Source organism: Alligator mississippiensis, chromosome 2, assembly GCF_030867095.1.
Source record: "Alligator mississippiensis isolate rAllMis1 chromosome 2, rAllMis1, whole genome shotgun sequence".
In the NCBI taxonomy this organism is placed as follows: domain Eukaryota; kingdom Metazoa; phylum Chordata; order Crocodylia; family Alligatoridae; genus Alligator; species Alligator mississippiensis.
Window position 1 is genome coordinate 181220231 of NC_081825.1, and position 17487 is coordinate 181237717.

Below are 17487 nucleotides of genomic sequence, written 5' to 3' on the forward strand. Positions count from 1 at the left end.
GGAAGGGAGAAACCCCATCTCTTTTTCAGTACTTGCAACATCCAGTGAAGGAAGATAGGGGAAACTTCTAGCTATGTTCTGGAGTTCCCAGGGAGTCGCATCATAAGCCAGGGAAGCAAATTAAAAGTATATGTTGTAAGTGAAGCCAACACTCTGCCCTATCACAAAAACATCTGTCTGCAGATGCCCCACTTCTGCAACAGGAAGAGGATTTTGCTTACCTCCCACTTGGCCTGTGCCTCTTGATCTGACCCATGATCACTACTGGCTTGACGGAGAGCCACCCAGGAAGATGTCGCACTGAATTTCATCCTTTTTTTAGAAAGGCTCCTGGAAACATTCTGACCAGATAACAAAATAGAAGCATCCTTTTTATACATAAGAGAAAGGGGGAGCTTTGTTTTGAGAGCAGTGGCCACACTTGCAATACACTTTCTGCCCTTTTTTTTTTTTTTTTTTTTTTTTTTTTTTTTTTTTTTTTTTTTTTTTTTTACACACACAGGCATGTGCATCTCCTAAGCATAGGGAAACTATGAAAGCTCTTAAAAGATAGGGAAAAGATTTATAAAGGAGGCACGGGACTCCCCGCTGTTTTGTACTGTTGAGGCAGCGTAAAATTTTAGAGAAGGAAGGTAAAAAGGACTAATTTCCAGCAATTAACAGTTGTAAATCTTTTACATGATGAAGAGAGAATGAACATATACATCTGCAATTAGGTAATCTCAAGATATTTTTAGAATAATTTGCTCTTTAAGGTTCCCAAAGTCCTTAAGCATGGGTTTAGTCCTACTAAAATTGGGACATAAGGCTCAAATCTTATAACCAGCTAAAACAGGGAATGTTTTGTTGTCCTTCCCTTTCCCCAAAATTTCAGGCAGCCCTGGACTAGAAATCAGAGAGACACTCAAAAAGGGTCACAAGTATCTAGCATGAATTAAAAAAATCCTAATCTTTTATGAACAATACCCTGGGTTTCTTCATGCATGTCCTTTCTTTATGCTTTTCCCCCTATGCTCAGAAAAGAATGAGATGTAAGGAGGAAGGAAAACAGCATATTACTATCTTCTGAAAAGGCTGCTGGTAATCTGAAAAAAGAAATAAGGCAAATTATTACATCATTTTTAAACTCAAACAGGACTTTTTGACCATTGTATAACTAACTTAGAAAGCCATTTAGAAATACTAGCAAAGAGGAAAGAATGAGACACAGTGTTCCTTATACAGCTGTATTTTATCTGTTCACGTGACATGAGAGAAAAAGTACACCAATACTGTTTTGAAGTAGATTGGAACTCACCCATGTAGAATGTTAAGCCAATTTAATGAGAAAATTTTCCTCTGCTTCACACCAGTATTTCACTATTAGTTCACTGTTGTGAACTAATGAATAGGGGATAGATCATTCTAGGTATATCCAGTTCAGTGGGTAAACTACCCATCTAAACCGTCTACCACTGCTGGAGACAGGATACAGGGCTAGATGGGACCATTAGTCTGACCCAGTATGGCATTTATGTTCTTATGTTTACTGTAGTGGTTAGACTGGAGATAGATAATAATGAAAGAAAAAACCTCCTTCCTATCAAAAGCATGTTCACCAAGGCAGACAAGAATGGAAAGTGACTAAACATTTTCTTCCCATTAAAGAAAATGAAAGAGTTGTTTGTTAAAAGACCTGCATTTGGAGATCTTGTTTTGAAAGGATGCAGCAGGTAACTATAGTTTATGGCTGTGAAAATGTATCCAGATATATCAGTAAAAATGCAAGAGGTTAATCTCTTTTGTTGGGGCATACATACAGGGGAGAAAGACAAAAGGTTCAGTCTGAGTCACCCTTTAATATTAGTGGATCTGGTTGCTGTCCTCACAGTTTTATACTATGGTAGAATTTCACTCTCTCAAATAGAATCCCCCGTGACAGTACCGCCAAGTCTGAGCACCGTGAAATGACAATGAACTTCTCCATCTAAAAAGTGGTTGAAAATGCTGCAGGAAGGCAAAGGTTCTATTTAAAAACACTTTCAAAGTTTAGTCTTTCACTTGACTTCACTGAAAATGATAGACACACAAGGAGGTATATATTTACACATTTTACTTGGATTAAAAAAGGCAAATTTTCAATCAGTGTCTCAACTAATAAAGACAGAGCCCATTTCTATCAAACAAATGGCGAGTAGGATTCTCCGAATACAACCTTCAATCTTGCTGAACTCCAAGAAAGAAATAAAAAGAAAATGCCTCTGGAAGCTGAACATGATCTAGGTTTCATATATTTTGTAGTTTCTGTAACTTTCCATATCACAGATTGAGGATTCCTGGTTCAGGTAATATACAATTAAAAATAAGAATTAGCATGTGTTAGAGTTTGTGAGAAAGATAAATGCCTCATCAGATCTACACAATAATCCCTGCAAGTATCCTACCACACCTTGCTGCCATCTTCTTTCAGCTGGTCTTCAAACAGCCACTTAACATATTTGTCTTCGTTTGCAAGGGAAGAGAAGGTCACTTCAAGAGACTAAGAGGCATTACTTCACTTAAATACATCATGCTTACTGTGCAGCCTCATGCCACTCCCATGAAGCCAAAGATATTTTAGGTTCCACAACAACTGGTTCAGTAATAAGTCTCACACGCACAAAAAGAATGTCAGTCAACTTTTCCCAACCATCCTGAAGTAGGCACATTAAAGATATTCATACTATTGTCTAAAACGTTCAGCTGCACGCACCTAGAAACAAGTCCCAATATAAGTAGGACTACTATGCCTTACAAAAAAGGGTTTAAAAAGAAAACAAGTACTGATATGAATTCCTGCCTTGTATACATGCACACAAGTACAGCCACTGTTGCCCTTCTGTCTGCAAAAGACTACAGGTTGTGTTTCCATTTTTATTCGGCTGATGAATTAATTTCTCAGTTTGCCCTTGGAAGTCTGCCTATCAAGAAATACTAGCACTGCATTGCTTGAAATGCAAGATAGGAAGAAATAAGGGAAATAACATTATACATTTGCTTTTTTTTTTTTATTTCTGTATGCAATGTAATGTTTAGGCACGTTGCTTGGGACACTTTCTAAAATAAATCATTGGCCATTGTTTAGAGTATCCTTTTGGCTTTAAATACTGGTCAGGAAAACAAAATGATGTAAAAAGAAATGAATAACTATTACAGAAATAAAAATGGATTGCATCTAAAAGTGCAAGAGGTGAAATACTTTAACCCTTTCACCAGACAATGTGGCAATATACAGTATATTGCTTCTGTTTGTTTGAGAAGGCTGTTGGAATTTTATACTGACATAGAAAATTATAAATTACACGGAATTAGTTTCCATAATCACTATATATATATACACACAAACCAGCTGAGAAAAAAAACTGGTTTAGAACGTACAAATGAAAGCCTCACAGAGATCAATACAGTGAAAGTAACAATTAACATGCTCAGGTGCCAAACTGATTTGTATTTAAAAAACTATACTTTTAAAATGCATGTACTGTAATTAGGTTAGCAGCACAGGCATTTCATTTTGTTGACTTGTCTAACAGGATTACGGCATTTAAATATGCAGATTGTTCTTAAATGTTCAATTGAATGATGCTTGGTGTTAAAATAAATCTTGGTGAATGGGTTAAAAGGCAGGTGAACCACTTAAAAAAAAAAACCACAACAAGCCATGTGCACTTCAAATATTCTAGTGTTTCACCTGTAAGGTATTGTTTCAAGCAAACAAGACTTAACAGAACATATGGCTTTACAGTAACATCAATTTTGTCAACTAAGTTGTAGCAATAAATACTTAAAATCTCTACCAATAGACTTACATTTTTGATCTGTTTTAAACAATACAGAAAACAATTACCAATTAAAAAACCTGTTGTAAAATGTAGAACACCAAAAATTCTTATTTAAATCACTTTTGTAAGCTAGAACAACCAAAATAACATTTATAGGGCATTTCAGTTCTACAATTCTTCGCCAACCTGGAAGAAACATGAATTCAGATTTTAATCTTTACTTTTTTTTTTTTTTTTTTTTTTTTACAAGGTGAAAAATGTATGAAAACTGCTAAATACTTTGGTCACACTAATTGTCAAATAGTTATGTCTCAAATACGTTAGATTTGTGTATTCACTTTTTTATAAAACTATTCTTACAGCCATTTTAACTATAGTATCACTACTATCATTACTTGGGTGGCAAGATCTTATTTCACAGACCACCCATTATTAGAACAATACAATATAAACATACGCAAAAATTATTGGTATTTTCTCAATGTGCAATATTTTTTACACTTATGAATTTCTGTACAATGTCTTAAAATCTAGAATATAAACGTTGCTGGTCCTGATCCCTTGCAAAATTAGTGCAGCAGTGACTGGCTTCAACAGGCTCCAGATGAAATCCTCAAGAAACATTAAAACCCTTGGATATCAGTTCATATTCTTCAGCCAACAGCAGTAGACATCACATATCATACGGGGCCATTAACAGATGCCTCTCCTAAAAGGGTGTGTTGTTCAGTCCTAGGAAGTCAAAAGGAAGATGTAAGCGTATATGAAACCAAAGCACTCTTAGAATAATCATCATAATCAAGACTGGGTAAAAAGCTTAAAAAATGAGCAACCAAAATCTCGTCAAGAGAGAAGTGATTCTGAGCTGGAGTCACAAAAAGAAGTATTTTATTGCAACACAACCTAAGCCAACTTCCCACTTCCATCACCTTACTGATCACACTATTCACCCCTGTTGCCTAATTACATACAGCACATTAATGAGGAAGGCAAATGAAATATGTGCAGATAGCCGGCTGCGTTTGATCTTTAAGCAAATAAAACTGACTTGAGTCACTGAAAGTATGTATACTGACACCCTAGCAATGGTTGGCACAGGATGTTCAAAGAAACTAGACGGTGAGAAGACATGCAAAGTTTTAAACCCAACAGTGCCCTGGTGCCTACTCTGATCTATGAACTGCTGCTTCAGGAGCATCAGGAATTCACTCAAGTCCTCTTTTGTGGAAAAACCAGGAACAATGGAAGGGGACAAACCTGCAGAAGTGAGAAGCGAAGAATGGAATCAATATGTACCTCACTATGGCAAGAAAAGGTTCAAGGTAAAATGCATGTTCTCTTCCTGATAACTTGGACAATACAGAGGAGGGAAAAAAGAATCAGCTCTGTTTACATGGTTCCAAGCAGACTGACCCAACTTCTCTCAGCTGAACAGCACGCACTTACAAAGCACAGCAAAAAACACCCAGCCACAAGCTAATCTGAAGGATTCAAGGGAGCAGGATTCTATTTTGTACTGTGCACAAAGGAAGTTACCCGGGATTCTTGCTCTCTGCTGGCATACGGTCATAGAGAAACCACACTCCTGGGTCTGTGCTCAACATGCACATAACCAGCAGCACCCCACCTAGTTAAACCTTTGATTGCTAATCACTGAAAACATTTTAAAATAATACAGCTACATTAGAAACAGCTGGCACAAGACAAAAATGATAAACGTTTTCAAGAAAAAAGAAATCCGAGGGGTAAAGAGAAATGGGTGGGCTACAACTGTTTGACAGTTGTCACAGCTGCAACACTGAGCTGCTGCACTGACAGGAGAAGAGAAACTACTTGGAGCCACCCTTGGACTCCTAGCAAAAAAAAAAAAAAATCACTCCTCCTTATTGGCTGGGGGCCAAAGACCTACCTAGGGGACTTCCACCAATCAGATCTGTATGGAGCCCCAAAAGTGAGGACTGATCTACCGGGATGGTTATAGTAAACTCTTCTTGGAGCTGCGGTAACAGTGACCTGGAGATAAAAGTATTTTAAAATAAACTTCCCCACGTTTAAAATGTGCTATTTGGGCCCAAAAGGAATCAGTGAGAAACAAGGAGTCCTCGATTTATCAGTTAATGTTGTATTCAGAACAATACAGAGAACTGTTGGCCATGAGAGCCCTCTGCTGGTTTAAAACTGCAATTTGGATCGAAGACACAGGCCTTAGCAAATATGTGACCAGCTCTAGAACGTGTTTAAAAACAATGCACTGATCATCTGACAGTAAAAAATGTTAAGCCTATTAAGAGCTGAGCATGTTTTTCCCTAGCTGGAGTGTAGTTTTATTTAGTCTTTGAACATTTAAGAACAAAAAAATAAATAAATCTCAGTTTGGTAAAAGTGATATCTGGAAGTGAGAGAAAAGGAGACTATGAAAGAGTGGATTACAGTGTTTCCTGACAACTGAAAAGTTAATATTTTTTATATACAATTTTTCCATCTACATACCTAAAACGGTTGACGTGTTGATATCTAAATTGTAGAACATTAGAATTTACAGATAAGAGCAATATCAACAAAAAAAAAAAATAAATCAGACGTATTAACAGCCTGTTCAACATGCAAAATACAGAAGCCAGCTACAGGAACTAGAACCCACCACCTGTTAAAAATGCAAGCATGATCATACTACAAAGCCTACAAGTGCATCTACACATGCAATGAGTGTGAAGCAATGAACTCCAGCGCATACTGCGCCGAAGTTAATTGCTCCCAGGTGCCACATTTACACGCGCACCCAAACGCAGCACACTGAGCCAGGTCAGAGCAGTTCTGGCTAGCACAGAGCCCTGGGGGTCAGCCTGCCAGCCCAGGGCTGCCTTGGATTGGCTCAATGTGCTGTGGAGGGGCTGGCTGGGGCACACGAGTGCTTCAGTGTAGGTCTAGCCAGCAGGTAGCCTCCACACTGAAGCACCCTCATGCCCTAGCCAGCCCTGTCAGCATTTACACATGCGTCACTGCACACTAAGCAATGGTGCTGCAGGATAGTACTTGTATTTACAAGTACTAACCTACAGCAATGTTTATTAGTTTATACTGCAGCCTAAAAGTGCCACACGTACAGACATGGAGACATTACTGCACAACTAATTAGGCAGCTCTGCAGTAAGTGTCTTGCAGATGTGCCCTATGTGACCATTTACACACGATTCCAAAGAACAACAGTAAGAAAAAGAAGAGCCCTTCGTCTCTGACCACTGCGTAGCAAGCAATCCTCACTGGCAGAGTGTCTACGTGTTCAGCTCCCTACCCTATGCACTGTGCCTGATCTGTTGATCTCCTTTCTGCTCCCTGACCTATCTGCCACTATACCACCTGTTTTTTCCCCTCTGTCTTGTGGCATGGGTGCCACAGGTTGGCTACCCCTGAACTAAAGGGCAAGCAGAGACAAGAAGCAATACGAAGCTGTAAGCAAGAGAAACCCACCTATGCTGCCAAGTGCTTCACCTCAACAGGAGGCTTAGACTCTCCAACTTTCACTCAGAACAAAATTACTTGCTTATCTCTATTTTTTCTCAATATTTAGCAGAACTCAGAACAGTTTCTTCCTTGTCAGAATCATCTGGGTACTTGGTGTAGCATGTGAGATGAGAGCAAAGGGTAATGCATCACTGACTATTACAGGAAACTGAAGCCATCACTGACAATAAACCTATGGGTTTCCAAACCCCTGATGTACAGTATAATAGCTCTATCTGACATCCAGGAAGGAAGCTTTTCCTATGAACTTTGTCAACCATAAGGAACCTAAGATCTGTGCGTCATGCACTTCACAAACCGTATATTGGATTTTCTTGGCTTGTGTTGAATCATGCAGTCAGTAGGGCCGTATACACTTGCAACCTGTACAGCCCAGCAAAACAGATTTCAATTACGTAAGCAAGGCCAGGTGCCTAATTCCAAATCAGATTGTGGAGTGTGCTTATTTGGATAACAGATCTTGCACTTCGTGACAGGAGCTAAGAGACAGTTAAACCTCAGCTGCCTTTTTTGGCCTGGTCTCAAATGAAGGTTTGATGCAGAGCTGCCTTTATCTGCCTGACTCTAGGTCTGCCTTTGGGGAGGCTTTAGTAGATTTCGCTGCTGGCATTTTCCATTTCCAGTTATCACTGGACTGGTGAGGGCACCACGCACCTGCACCAAGAAATAACATTGGTGAAATAAGATCAGATGCATCCTTTGAGGGAAGATGCCCTATGTATAGTAGCTGATTGATTCAAATTGGTAAATCTACAAATCAAGGCAAGCTTTCTGCCAATTTGCTTAGCTGCATCTTGAATCCACCTATTCCCTCCCAGAATTCTCTGTGCCACCACCAGGACACAGAGAAAGAGAAGTCTGCCCCAAGCTGCTGATTCCTGTGATAAGTACAGTTAAAAAATGTATAAACATTTAAAAAAATAATTCTGTCTACATCAGCATTATATTCAAACCATTAGGATTTATACAGTTGGGAATTATCAGCATGACTAATAATCTGCAAAAATCAACACATCCTATTTCATTTTCACGACACTGCAGCACTGCTGGACTTTACCTGACAATGCTGAACTATAAGCCCTGATAAAAATGGGTTGTGCAAGATGGAACAAAGACGCTATGAGCAAATTCACTGACGTTCCTGGACTGTTTTACACTTTACAGATTTGTATCAACTAAAGCAGAGAGGACAACCTTTTTAGCAAGCATGCCACAAATTAGCCCTACACTGAATGAGAGAGAGATTCTGATTCCCTTCCCCTGCTTGATCTGCTCCCTGATCCCTTCCCTGTGCTCTATACCTGCCTGATCTGTTGCTCTACTTTCTGCTCCCTGACCTATCTGCCACATGCCACTTGTGGCTTGGACCCCTCAACTAAAGGGTCAAACCAATCCTAAAATAAATAATACTGCAAAACAAAATAGGGATATCTTAAACAATTCATTAAACCAACATAGATTAGTAAGTGGATTTAAATATACTAGGAAGCAAATTGATGTACATAACACTGTAATAAAGAATCAAAAGCCAAAAGATAAAAATCACTTTCTTGAAAAAGCACTTCTGCCAGCATTTCAAACTTCAAGGAAAAGCACAGTAAGCCAAAAGAGTAATATTCCCTATGACAAAAGGTCAGAACAAGGCCTGTACAATACTTGAGTTCTTGTTACACATTCAGTACAAGTTCAGCATGGCCCTGTGGAGGAGTGAATTTTAGCCAAAGTGATTAATTCCATTTATAAAATAACTTCTCAAAAGGAGGCTGGGTTAAATTAGATCAGATTCTTGCATCGCTGAGCATTAATCACCCTTCAATCACCTGAAAAATAAGTCAGTATTTCCATATCCAGCTAACAGAGTATATTTGAAGCTCCTCTTCCACCTTTCAAAACTGATTTTTCTTTAAGAGCTTTCATACTTCAAAGATGACCCACTGCCCACAAAACAATGGAAACACCAGCTCAAAAGCAAGAGCATGTAGAGCACACCATACATACTTCCAGACAGAAGGGACTTGCAAGAAATTCTTCAGAGGACCTCCCCACCCCTGCCTCCCCACCTCCAGTCTAAAACTGAACAACAACAGAAAACACAACTTAAAATAATCCTTCTTTATGGAGTGCAAGATGAGTATACAGAAACGAGGATTAAACCATGAGTCTCATAAATGGAGCCTGGTACCAGAAACTGTAGACACCTGAATCAGTTTTATCAGAAAACACACACCCAAACAATTGTTGGCAAGACAAAGGCTTGAAAGCAGTCTAGATTCTAGTTACCTCTGTTCTGTACTGCTGCTAGCAGGCTGCAGAGTAGCAGGATTTTCTTCTGCAGCTTCTGCATTCTCCTCCACCACGTATTTACAAGAAACATCCTGCGAGGTAGACAATTTTCCTTCCTCACTAAAAGAGAGAGAGAAAGGAGGTTACACTTCAATTTAAATTCTGGATATGACAAACTTCATGCAACAGTGGGAGACTGGGGAAGGGTCCAGAATTCACATGCAAATGGATTTTGACTTATGACTGAGACATGGAACTCAAGCACAGGGCTTTGGACTCGCACACATCCATTAATGCACCAGCATTTGATGCACTTAAAACTTGACTGGAGAAAAATGCAAGAAATACAATGATTAAGCACAAGTGCAAAGAGGGAGCAAAGGATGTGCATGGTGCCTGAAGTGGTAACAATCTTTACTGTACATACCGATAGGATTTCAACACTCTGAAGCCAAAAGTATGCAAAAAACAGGAGAGAAAAGCATAAAAGACTTTCAAAGATTCCCTTACAAACTGGCACCCTGACAGGTTTGTCCATAACAAAAGCACATTAGCAAAATCAGGCCTTTTTTTTCCCTCAAGAAAGTCCTGAGCTATTAACTGGCAACTGCAGACCAGGTGCAGCCCTTGGGCTCCTACCTGGCCACTGCTCCCCCTATCACTCCGGCTGCTGCTGCAGCTGTGGTCTCAGGGCTCCCACTCCCTCGGCGTTTGCTTCCTGTTCCTGCTCCAGCGGGTGGAACGGCACAGCCTGTGCTACTGGGGGTGCCTGCAGCACGGTGCAGTGAAGAAGCTGAAGTGGGGGATGCCTCTGCGCATAGTACAGGGGAAGGAGGGAAAGGGTGGTCTGGGGCCTGTGGCTTGCACTAGTGCAGTCCATGTAGCATGGGGTGTCTGGCTGCTTAAAAGATGGACAGCGCTGAAGTAGCTTATTTACATTACGTTCTACTCTTCCAAAAGGCCTCCTAACAAAGCCAGTTTTTTCATATAGAAGACAAGGCACAAGTGGCTTCTGTTACACAGTGTTACGACAGACACCTGTAATCAGACAGTATAAGACCATTCAAGTTGCTTCTTCAGATAAAGAGCTGATTAGAGTTTCAACTAAGTTAGGACTACACAATAATCATGCCTAGGTTAACTACTTCACATGCACGTGGGCAGCCTAAACAGTGGTTGGTATGTACTTACTTGGGTTTCTAAATAACTCCCCTCTCTTCTTCATTGTAATTGCAGGTGTTAACTACTTCCACCAGCACCCACATGAGAGCCAACCCTCCTGAGATCAAGGTTAGGTATCTGAAGGATGTACACAGGTGCAATCCTTACACAGACCCTCTCAAATTACAACCCTCCCACCATGATATGAGCGATCAGAAAAAAGGTTTTACAGCATCTGCTCTTTCCTGGTTACCCCACCAATTTCTTCCTCTACCTGTCCTCCCATCTCTCATTTTACCTGGGTGCTCCATAATGCTTTATTCTTGCCTTCCCTCCTCCCCAATTCTTCCTGACATCAATAAGTAGGTGCAGAGTCACAGATTCTCAAAGAATCAACTTTGTGCCAACAACTGATATCTCTTCCTCTACTCAATCCCAGATCTCATCCTGCCTGATGCCTAACATGATATCCAGAACATATTATTGCAATAAATGTAATAACCAACACTGAACTCCTCTCTCTTCCCAGGCTTTCCATAATCCACCAGCACCATTATTGGCTGCCATCTTCATCTCCATCATCTTTTAAGCCCTAAGTATCCAGGCCATGGGCAAATCTTGGTCCTACCTCTTCTATAATGCAGCTAACTTTGCCTGTTCATACATGGTAGACATGTCTACATGTACATTTACACTGGCTTAAATTTACTGTGAGTAAGCAGGAATAGGCTAGCATCTACACATGCAGGCAACAGGCGGTGTGCAATGAGCTGTTTGTGCAGGCAGCGGGATGCTCCAGCTACTATGCCCTACTGCTGCTGATCCTGCTGGTGCCCTGGGGGCACACCTGCACTCCTGGTTCAGGACCCTGAGTTACAATGGCACAGGAGGGCAAGTCCAACCTGTCCTGCAACCTTTGCCGCTGCCTGGAGAGTTGCCTGTCACAGCGCTATACGACCCTGCCCTCGGCTGCAGAGGAAGAGATTGCAGCTGGGATCAACATGTTCCTCAGCGTGCAAGAGGCCCTTACCCACCCAAGTGCAGAGACACAGGCTGCTCAATAAAGTTCTGACCTGTGTCCTGCCTGTCTGCATGCTGTAGGGAGGACCTGGGCACCAGGGGAGTGCGCATAGGCAGGGCAAGGAGGGGAGGCAGGGGCAAGGAGTGGCGGTGGGAGGGCCTGCACCCCAGTGCAGGACTTGCCACAGGTTCAGGGCTGCCAAGGATGGCCGCTTGGCATGGGGCTCCCCGTCCCAGGCGGCATCTGGCTCTTCCCAGTCTCCATGGGCTGTGGTGTACAGTGGGCTGCCACCCGACCAGGAACACCCCCCCCACCCATCTTCCCCCCCCCACAGGGAGGACCTGGGGCTGCTGATGGCCAGCGGTGGCACAGCCAACCACTCCTTGGGGGCAGCTGTGGGGCTGGGCTGAAGCCAAGGCAGCTACTGGCCAGGGCTCTCTGGGCTGCCAGTAGGCACAGCACCTGGGGAAGACTGCAGGGCCAAGCACTGAAGGCCCAGGTCCCCTCCCCTGGTGACAAGTCACTGGAGGTGGCAGGGTAGGGTGAATGTGTGGGCTCCTGTGGTACCAAAATGCAGGTCAGCTCCCACATGAAGGGCATGGTCCTGGGGGGCCCCACTGGATTAGTGACTGTGGCTGGTCACGGCCACCCACTAGGCCTCCAGGTCCTTGGCCTTCACACAGTACTACCACGCTGATCAGGAGCAGCTCTGCCTATACCTCCAGGCTGGTAAAACTTTATTAATGTGGACATTCTAGCACTCAACCTGCGAGAGCTGCCTCAGGACTTCCCCCCCTACAACGCCACAAGGGTGCACACATCCTCACGGGTCCAATTTGTGCCCCTAGGGCTGCAGATAGGCAGGCACACGTAAGCAGGGACAGGGCTGGAAACAGAGGAGATGGATGCTGTGTTGCTCTGTGCCAGATGACTGGGCACCCGCACAGCTGGCCCTATAATGCTGGCCCTGGAAGGCTGGCTGCAGCAGCACCCCCAACAGGGGCATGGCCAGGGAGTCACAGTGTTGGCAGTGTCTTTTTGCAGGGGGTGCACTGCTACACTCAGGAGGTGCATGTGCACTCATGTGCACCCCATATGTGTCACCCCTGCCCAGCAGGGAGGCCCCCTGAGTTACTCCATGGTAACACATGTACACATGCGTTACTGTGCAGTAACTAAATAGGGAGCAAATTTGGTACCTGCCTGATGCAGGTATCAATTTTACACTCAAGTTGGCCTAAGTCACCATATTTCCTGTGCAGCATGGGCATTTATGGGTCGACGTGTACTTGTACTACGCAGTAATTTCAATTACTGTGCAGTAAATGCACACGTGTAGATTCTTCCCGCTATCTTGGCCCAGATTTTGTGTTTTAACCCTTGAATCCTCTTCCTCTCAAGGTCAACTGACATGCACCTCACTCTCCTCAGATCTGTTTTAAACACTGATACTGAGAGTCTTCCCAACCCATTCTTCTAGCCATGTTACAACCCTCTTCCTTTTCTAGGTTTCTACTTTCTTCTCTTTTTTCACCTATTGAAATACAACCTTCTGACCCTTACAGCCTTTCACAACTGAAGTTCTCCTAGGTATCTGCTGGTCGGAACCACCCTTCATTACTCTGCTGTACCAGCCTCTACCAGCCCCTTGTCAGTTTCTTCCATATGCACCTTACCAGTTTCTTGCATGTTGCACTCTGGTTACCCTTCTATCTAGGAAATACTTCCTCAGAGCCCATTTCTACCCTGACAGAAGTATAGAATCATCACAGAATCACAGGATGCAAAGAGGGCCATAAGGATCATTCTAGCCCAACCCCAAATACAGTGGCAGAATGGGTTATTCTTAACCCATCCTGCCTGGGGGCTCACCCAGCCTCCTAATGAAAATCTTCACATGCAGGAGATGCCAAGTTCCCCTGGTAGCTACTTCCACTGTCCTATTCTTCTTATAGTGAGGATGTTCTTTTCCTGAGGTACAATCTTAGCCTACTTTCCTGCACTTTAAGCCAGTGCAATAGGGATATGTCCTGCACTCTAACAAGGGAAAACATCTTTCTAGCAGCCTTTCAAATACTGAAAAACTAATTCCTTGCCCCACTTCTTTATCTTCTTTTCTCCAAACTAAACATACCTGTTTGTCTGAGCCTCTCCTCCTACAGGGCACGTTCCACCCCTCCAGTTTTTCTACATCTTTTTAAAATGCAGTGGCCAAAACTGAATGCTGAACTCCAGCTAAGGCCTGACAAGCAGAGAACAGAGTGGGATTATCATCCCTAGCAAGTGGACACCAAGCTGTATTTGCTTTTTTTGCGAGAGAACTGCACTGCTGACTAATATTGAGGTTGTGATCCACTACAACCGCCACAACATTCTTGGCAGTGTTATTGCTCACCATCCTCTATTTCTGCAATTGCTTTTTCTTCCTTCTGTGTACCCCAGCAACTCTCAACCCTCAAGGTGGCAACCCCTTCCAAAACGTAAGTTTATTACAGTGCTTACCTCCTTACAGAGGGGCCAGGCAGCAGCAACAGGGGAGCAGCCAGGCAGGGAGAGCTTAAGTCTGCCCTTATCTGCCTAACTCTTCACACTTCCTGTAGCACCCTTCAAAGGATCCTGCTGCTCTGGCACACTAGTTAAGAATCACTAACATAGCACCTTACATTCATCTTCATTAAAAATGTAAATGTGTTGTCCATAGGCCAGTTCTCTCATTTATCAAGGTTCTTTTCAGAGTTTAATCCTATCATCCAAAGGAGTTTGTAATATCTCTTTCCCTCCCTCGCACAGCTGTTCACTGTCTGCAAATTCGATCAATACCCTTTTTATCCCTGCATCTAAGTCATTAATTCAAATGTTCAACAACACTGGATCGAGAATGGCCCCTTGCAGAACCCTAATTGAGACTACCTCCCATTCAAACAATCATCCTTTAATATTTACCCTTTGCTTGTGGTTATTCAACTAGTCATGTATCTACCTAATGGTAATTCTAATTCAGAAAGATACCACCAGAGAACAGCTGAACAGGTGCCCAGGAGGGTATTTGATATTTATCTTTGTCGAAACATTCAGATGACTGTTTTCCCCCACCTTCTTCCTCCATTGCTGGTTACATCTCCTGCAAAATATTCAATTCTTTGAAGCAAGAACCATATCCACTTCTGGGCTTGTACAAAATCTACCACAACTGGGCTGTGGCCTTAATTTAAATATTTACAATAAATTATAAACTGACTGCCCTGAAATAGACCAGGCTCAAATCTAGTTTTGCTTCAATGATTCAGGATAAGGATGGAGAGTGGTCTATGAGACCCTGTTAGTGCTTAGGATACCTAGATTCTACTGGCAGAAGGCTAAAGAAATGTAAATATGGTAAAAATTTGTATGAAGTGCCTTGCCTTAGAAAGGAATGAGCCAGGAGGACCAATGAAAACTTTTATCCTTGTTCATAGATTCATAGATGTTAGGGTCAGAAGGGACCTCAATAGATCATCGAGTCTGACCCCCTGCATAGGCAGGAAAGAGTGCTGGGTTCAGATGACCCCAGACAGATGCCTATCTAACCTCCTCTTGAAGACCCCTAGGGTAGGGGAGAGCACCACCTCCCTTGGGAGCCCATTCCAGACCTTGGCCACTCGAACGGTGAAGAAGTTCTTCCTAATGTCCAGTCTAAATCTGCTCTCTGCTAGCTTATGGCCATTATTTCTTGTGGCCGCGAGGTGCGCCTTGGTGAGTAGAGCCTCACCAATTCCCTTCTGCGCCCCCATGATGAATTTATAGGCAGCCACAAGGTCACACCTCATCCTTCTCTTGCAGAGGCTGAAGAGGTCCAGGTGCCCTAGTCTCTCCTTGTAGGGCTTGGCCTGCAAGTCCTTAACCATACGAGTGGCCCTTCTCTGGACCCTCTCCAGGTTATTCACATCCCTCTTGAAATGTGGCGCCCAAAACTGCACGCAGTATTCCATCTGTGGTCTGACCAGCACCCGATAGAGGGGAAGTATCACCTCCTTGGTTCTTTTTGTCATGCATCTGCTGATGCATGATAAAGTGCAGTTAGCTTTGCTGATGACTTCATCACACTGACAACTCATGTTCATCTTGGAGTCCACTAGGACTCCAAGATCCCTTTCCACTTCTGTGCTACCGAGCAGGTCATTTCCCAGACAGTAGGTGTGCTGGACATTTTTCCTCCCTAGTTGCAGCACTTTGCATTTCTCCTTGTTGAATTACATTCTATTGTTTTCTGCCTATTTGTCCAACCTATCCAGGTCTGCCTGTAGTTGTTCCCTGCCCTCTGGTGTGTCCATTTCTCCCCACAGTTTTGTATCATCTACAAACTTGGACAGAATACGCTTCACTCCCTCGCCCAAGTCACTGATGAAGACATTGAAGAGTATCGGTCCAAGGACCGAGCCCTGCAGGACCCCACTGCCCATGTCCTTCTAGGTCAATACTGACCCATCCACCACCACTCTCTGGGTATGACCCTCTAGCCAATTTGCCACCCACCGGACTGTTAGCCCAAGCATATCCCAAACTGAATTTTCCAAAACAGTAAATGGGTTTTAATCCCACAAACATTGACCCTAAGAACCTTATAGCATCCACCAAGCTCTGTGCATTACTCCAAAACATCTATTCTAGGACGACAAGGAACAGAGACATGCAGAGGCAGTTTTCACAGAAAGAGTAGTCAGATCAACACCAGCCATATTCCTTTCTAGAATGTGTGGGAGAGCAAGTTAACTGCCTTCCTATTAAAAAAACATGCTCTTACCTTTCCACATTGACTTGATTTCATTCTTACAAAGTATTCCCATACTAATAACACAAGTGGCTGTCCTTTAAAAATCAGAAGTTTTCGTCTGGAGCTTAGGTCTATGTACTGTTGGCATCCCATCCCCGTCTACTCCAAAGACTTTTAAGTAGGTTATATAGCTGGGCCCCTCACCACTTCTGCCTTCAACAGGCTCCTGCAGCTAGCAGGGCGCCTGGAACCACTCGGGAATGGGCTGGCTTGTCCCTGAGCCAGCGTGGGGGGGCAGCAGGAAGGTGACTGGGTGTGCTGGCGGCCAGAGAAGGTGGCAGAGACAGTGCACAAGGCACTGGAAGCCTGGGCAGGCTCAGGGAAGCTAGCAGCCCACTCGGGTGGCCCTGTGCATCATCCGGCTGCCAGGACACCCAACCACCCTCCTGCCTTCTCTCCGCACTGCCCCAGGGGCAAGCCAGCCCATTCCCAGGCAGCTCCAGGTATTTGGCCAGCTGCAGGAACATACTGAAAGCAGAAGTGGCAAGGGGCCCGATCCTTTCTTTCTGCTGAGCCTGCCTGCCTCTCCTGTGGCTGGGGAATGAGCTGGCTAATGGCTGAAAAATTCCAAAATAAACTACATCAGGATGCAGTTTACTTTGCAATGACGCAAACTCATTTAAAACCCCCAAAACTCGCATATGTGCAGTGCGATGCCTGAAATACCATGAAGAGGCAGATGAGTGGTGCCAGTGGTTGGATAGGTGTTGCATAAGAATTTTAAGAGTTAAAAGGAAAAACTACTTGATCATAAAGCGTTGGGAGAAACAGACTTCGCTGCTGTATAAAAAGATTATGAAGTCCTCCCTTTGAACATAGAGCAAACTACTATTATTCCTTGAAACAGACTATCTTAAAAAACAGTGATCACCTAGGTACAGGGGTTAAGA

The 17487-nt window shown here is 43.2% G+C and overlaps 1 protein-coding gene across 7 annotated transcripts in view; it reads right to left on the reverse strand.

Moving 5' to 3' along the window:
• Positions 1-2077: 2077 nt before the first annotated feature.
• PPP6R3 (protein phosphatase 6 regulatory subunit 3) overlaps positions 2078-17487 on the reverse strand; it is a 106876-nt gene continuing 91466 nt past the window's right edge. For all 7 annotated transcript variants that reach the window (XM_059722527.1, XM_059722524.1, XM_059722525.1 and 4 more), the window contains 2 exons: positions 9603-9725; positions 2078-4532 (listed from right to left, as the gene is read on the reverse strand). In XM_059722527.1, coding sequence (XP_059578510.1) covers positions 4481-4532; positions 9603-9725 — 175 coding nt within the window. In that variant the 3' untranslated portion in view covers positions 2078-4480. The remainder of the gene's footprint in view (positions 4533-9602; positions 9726-17487) is intronic.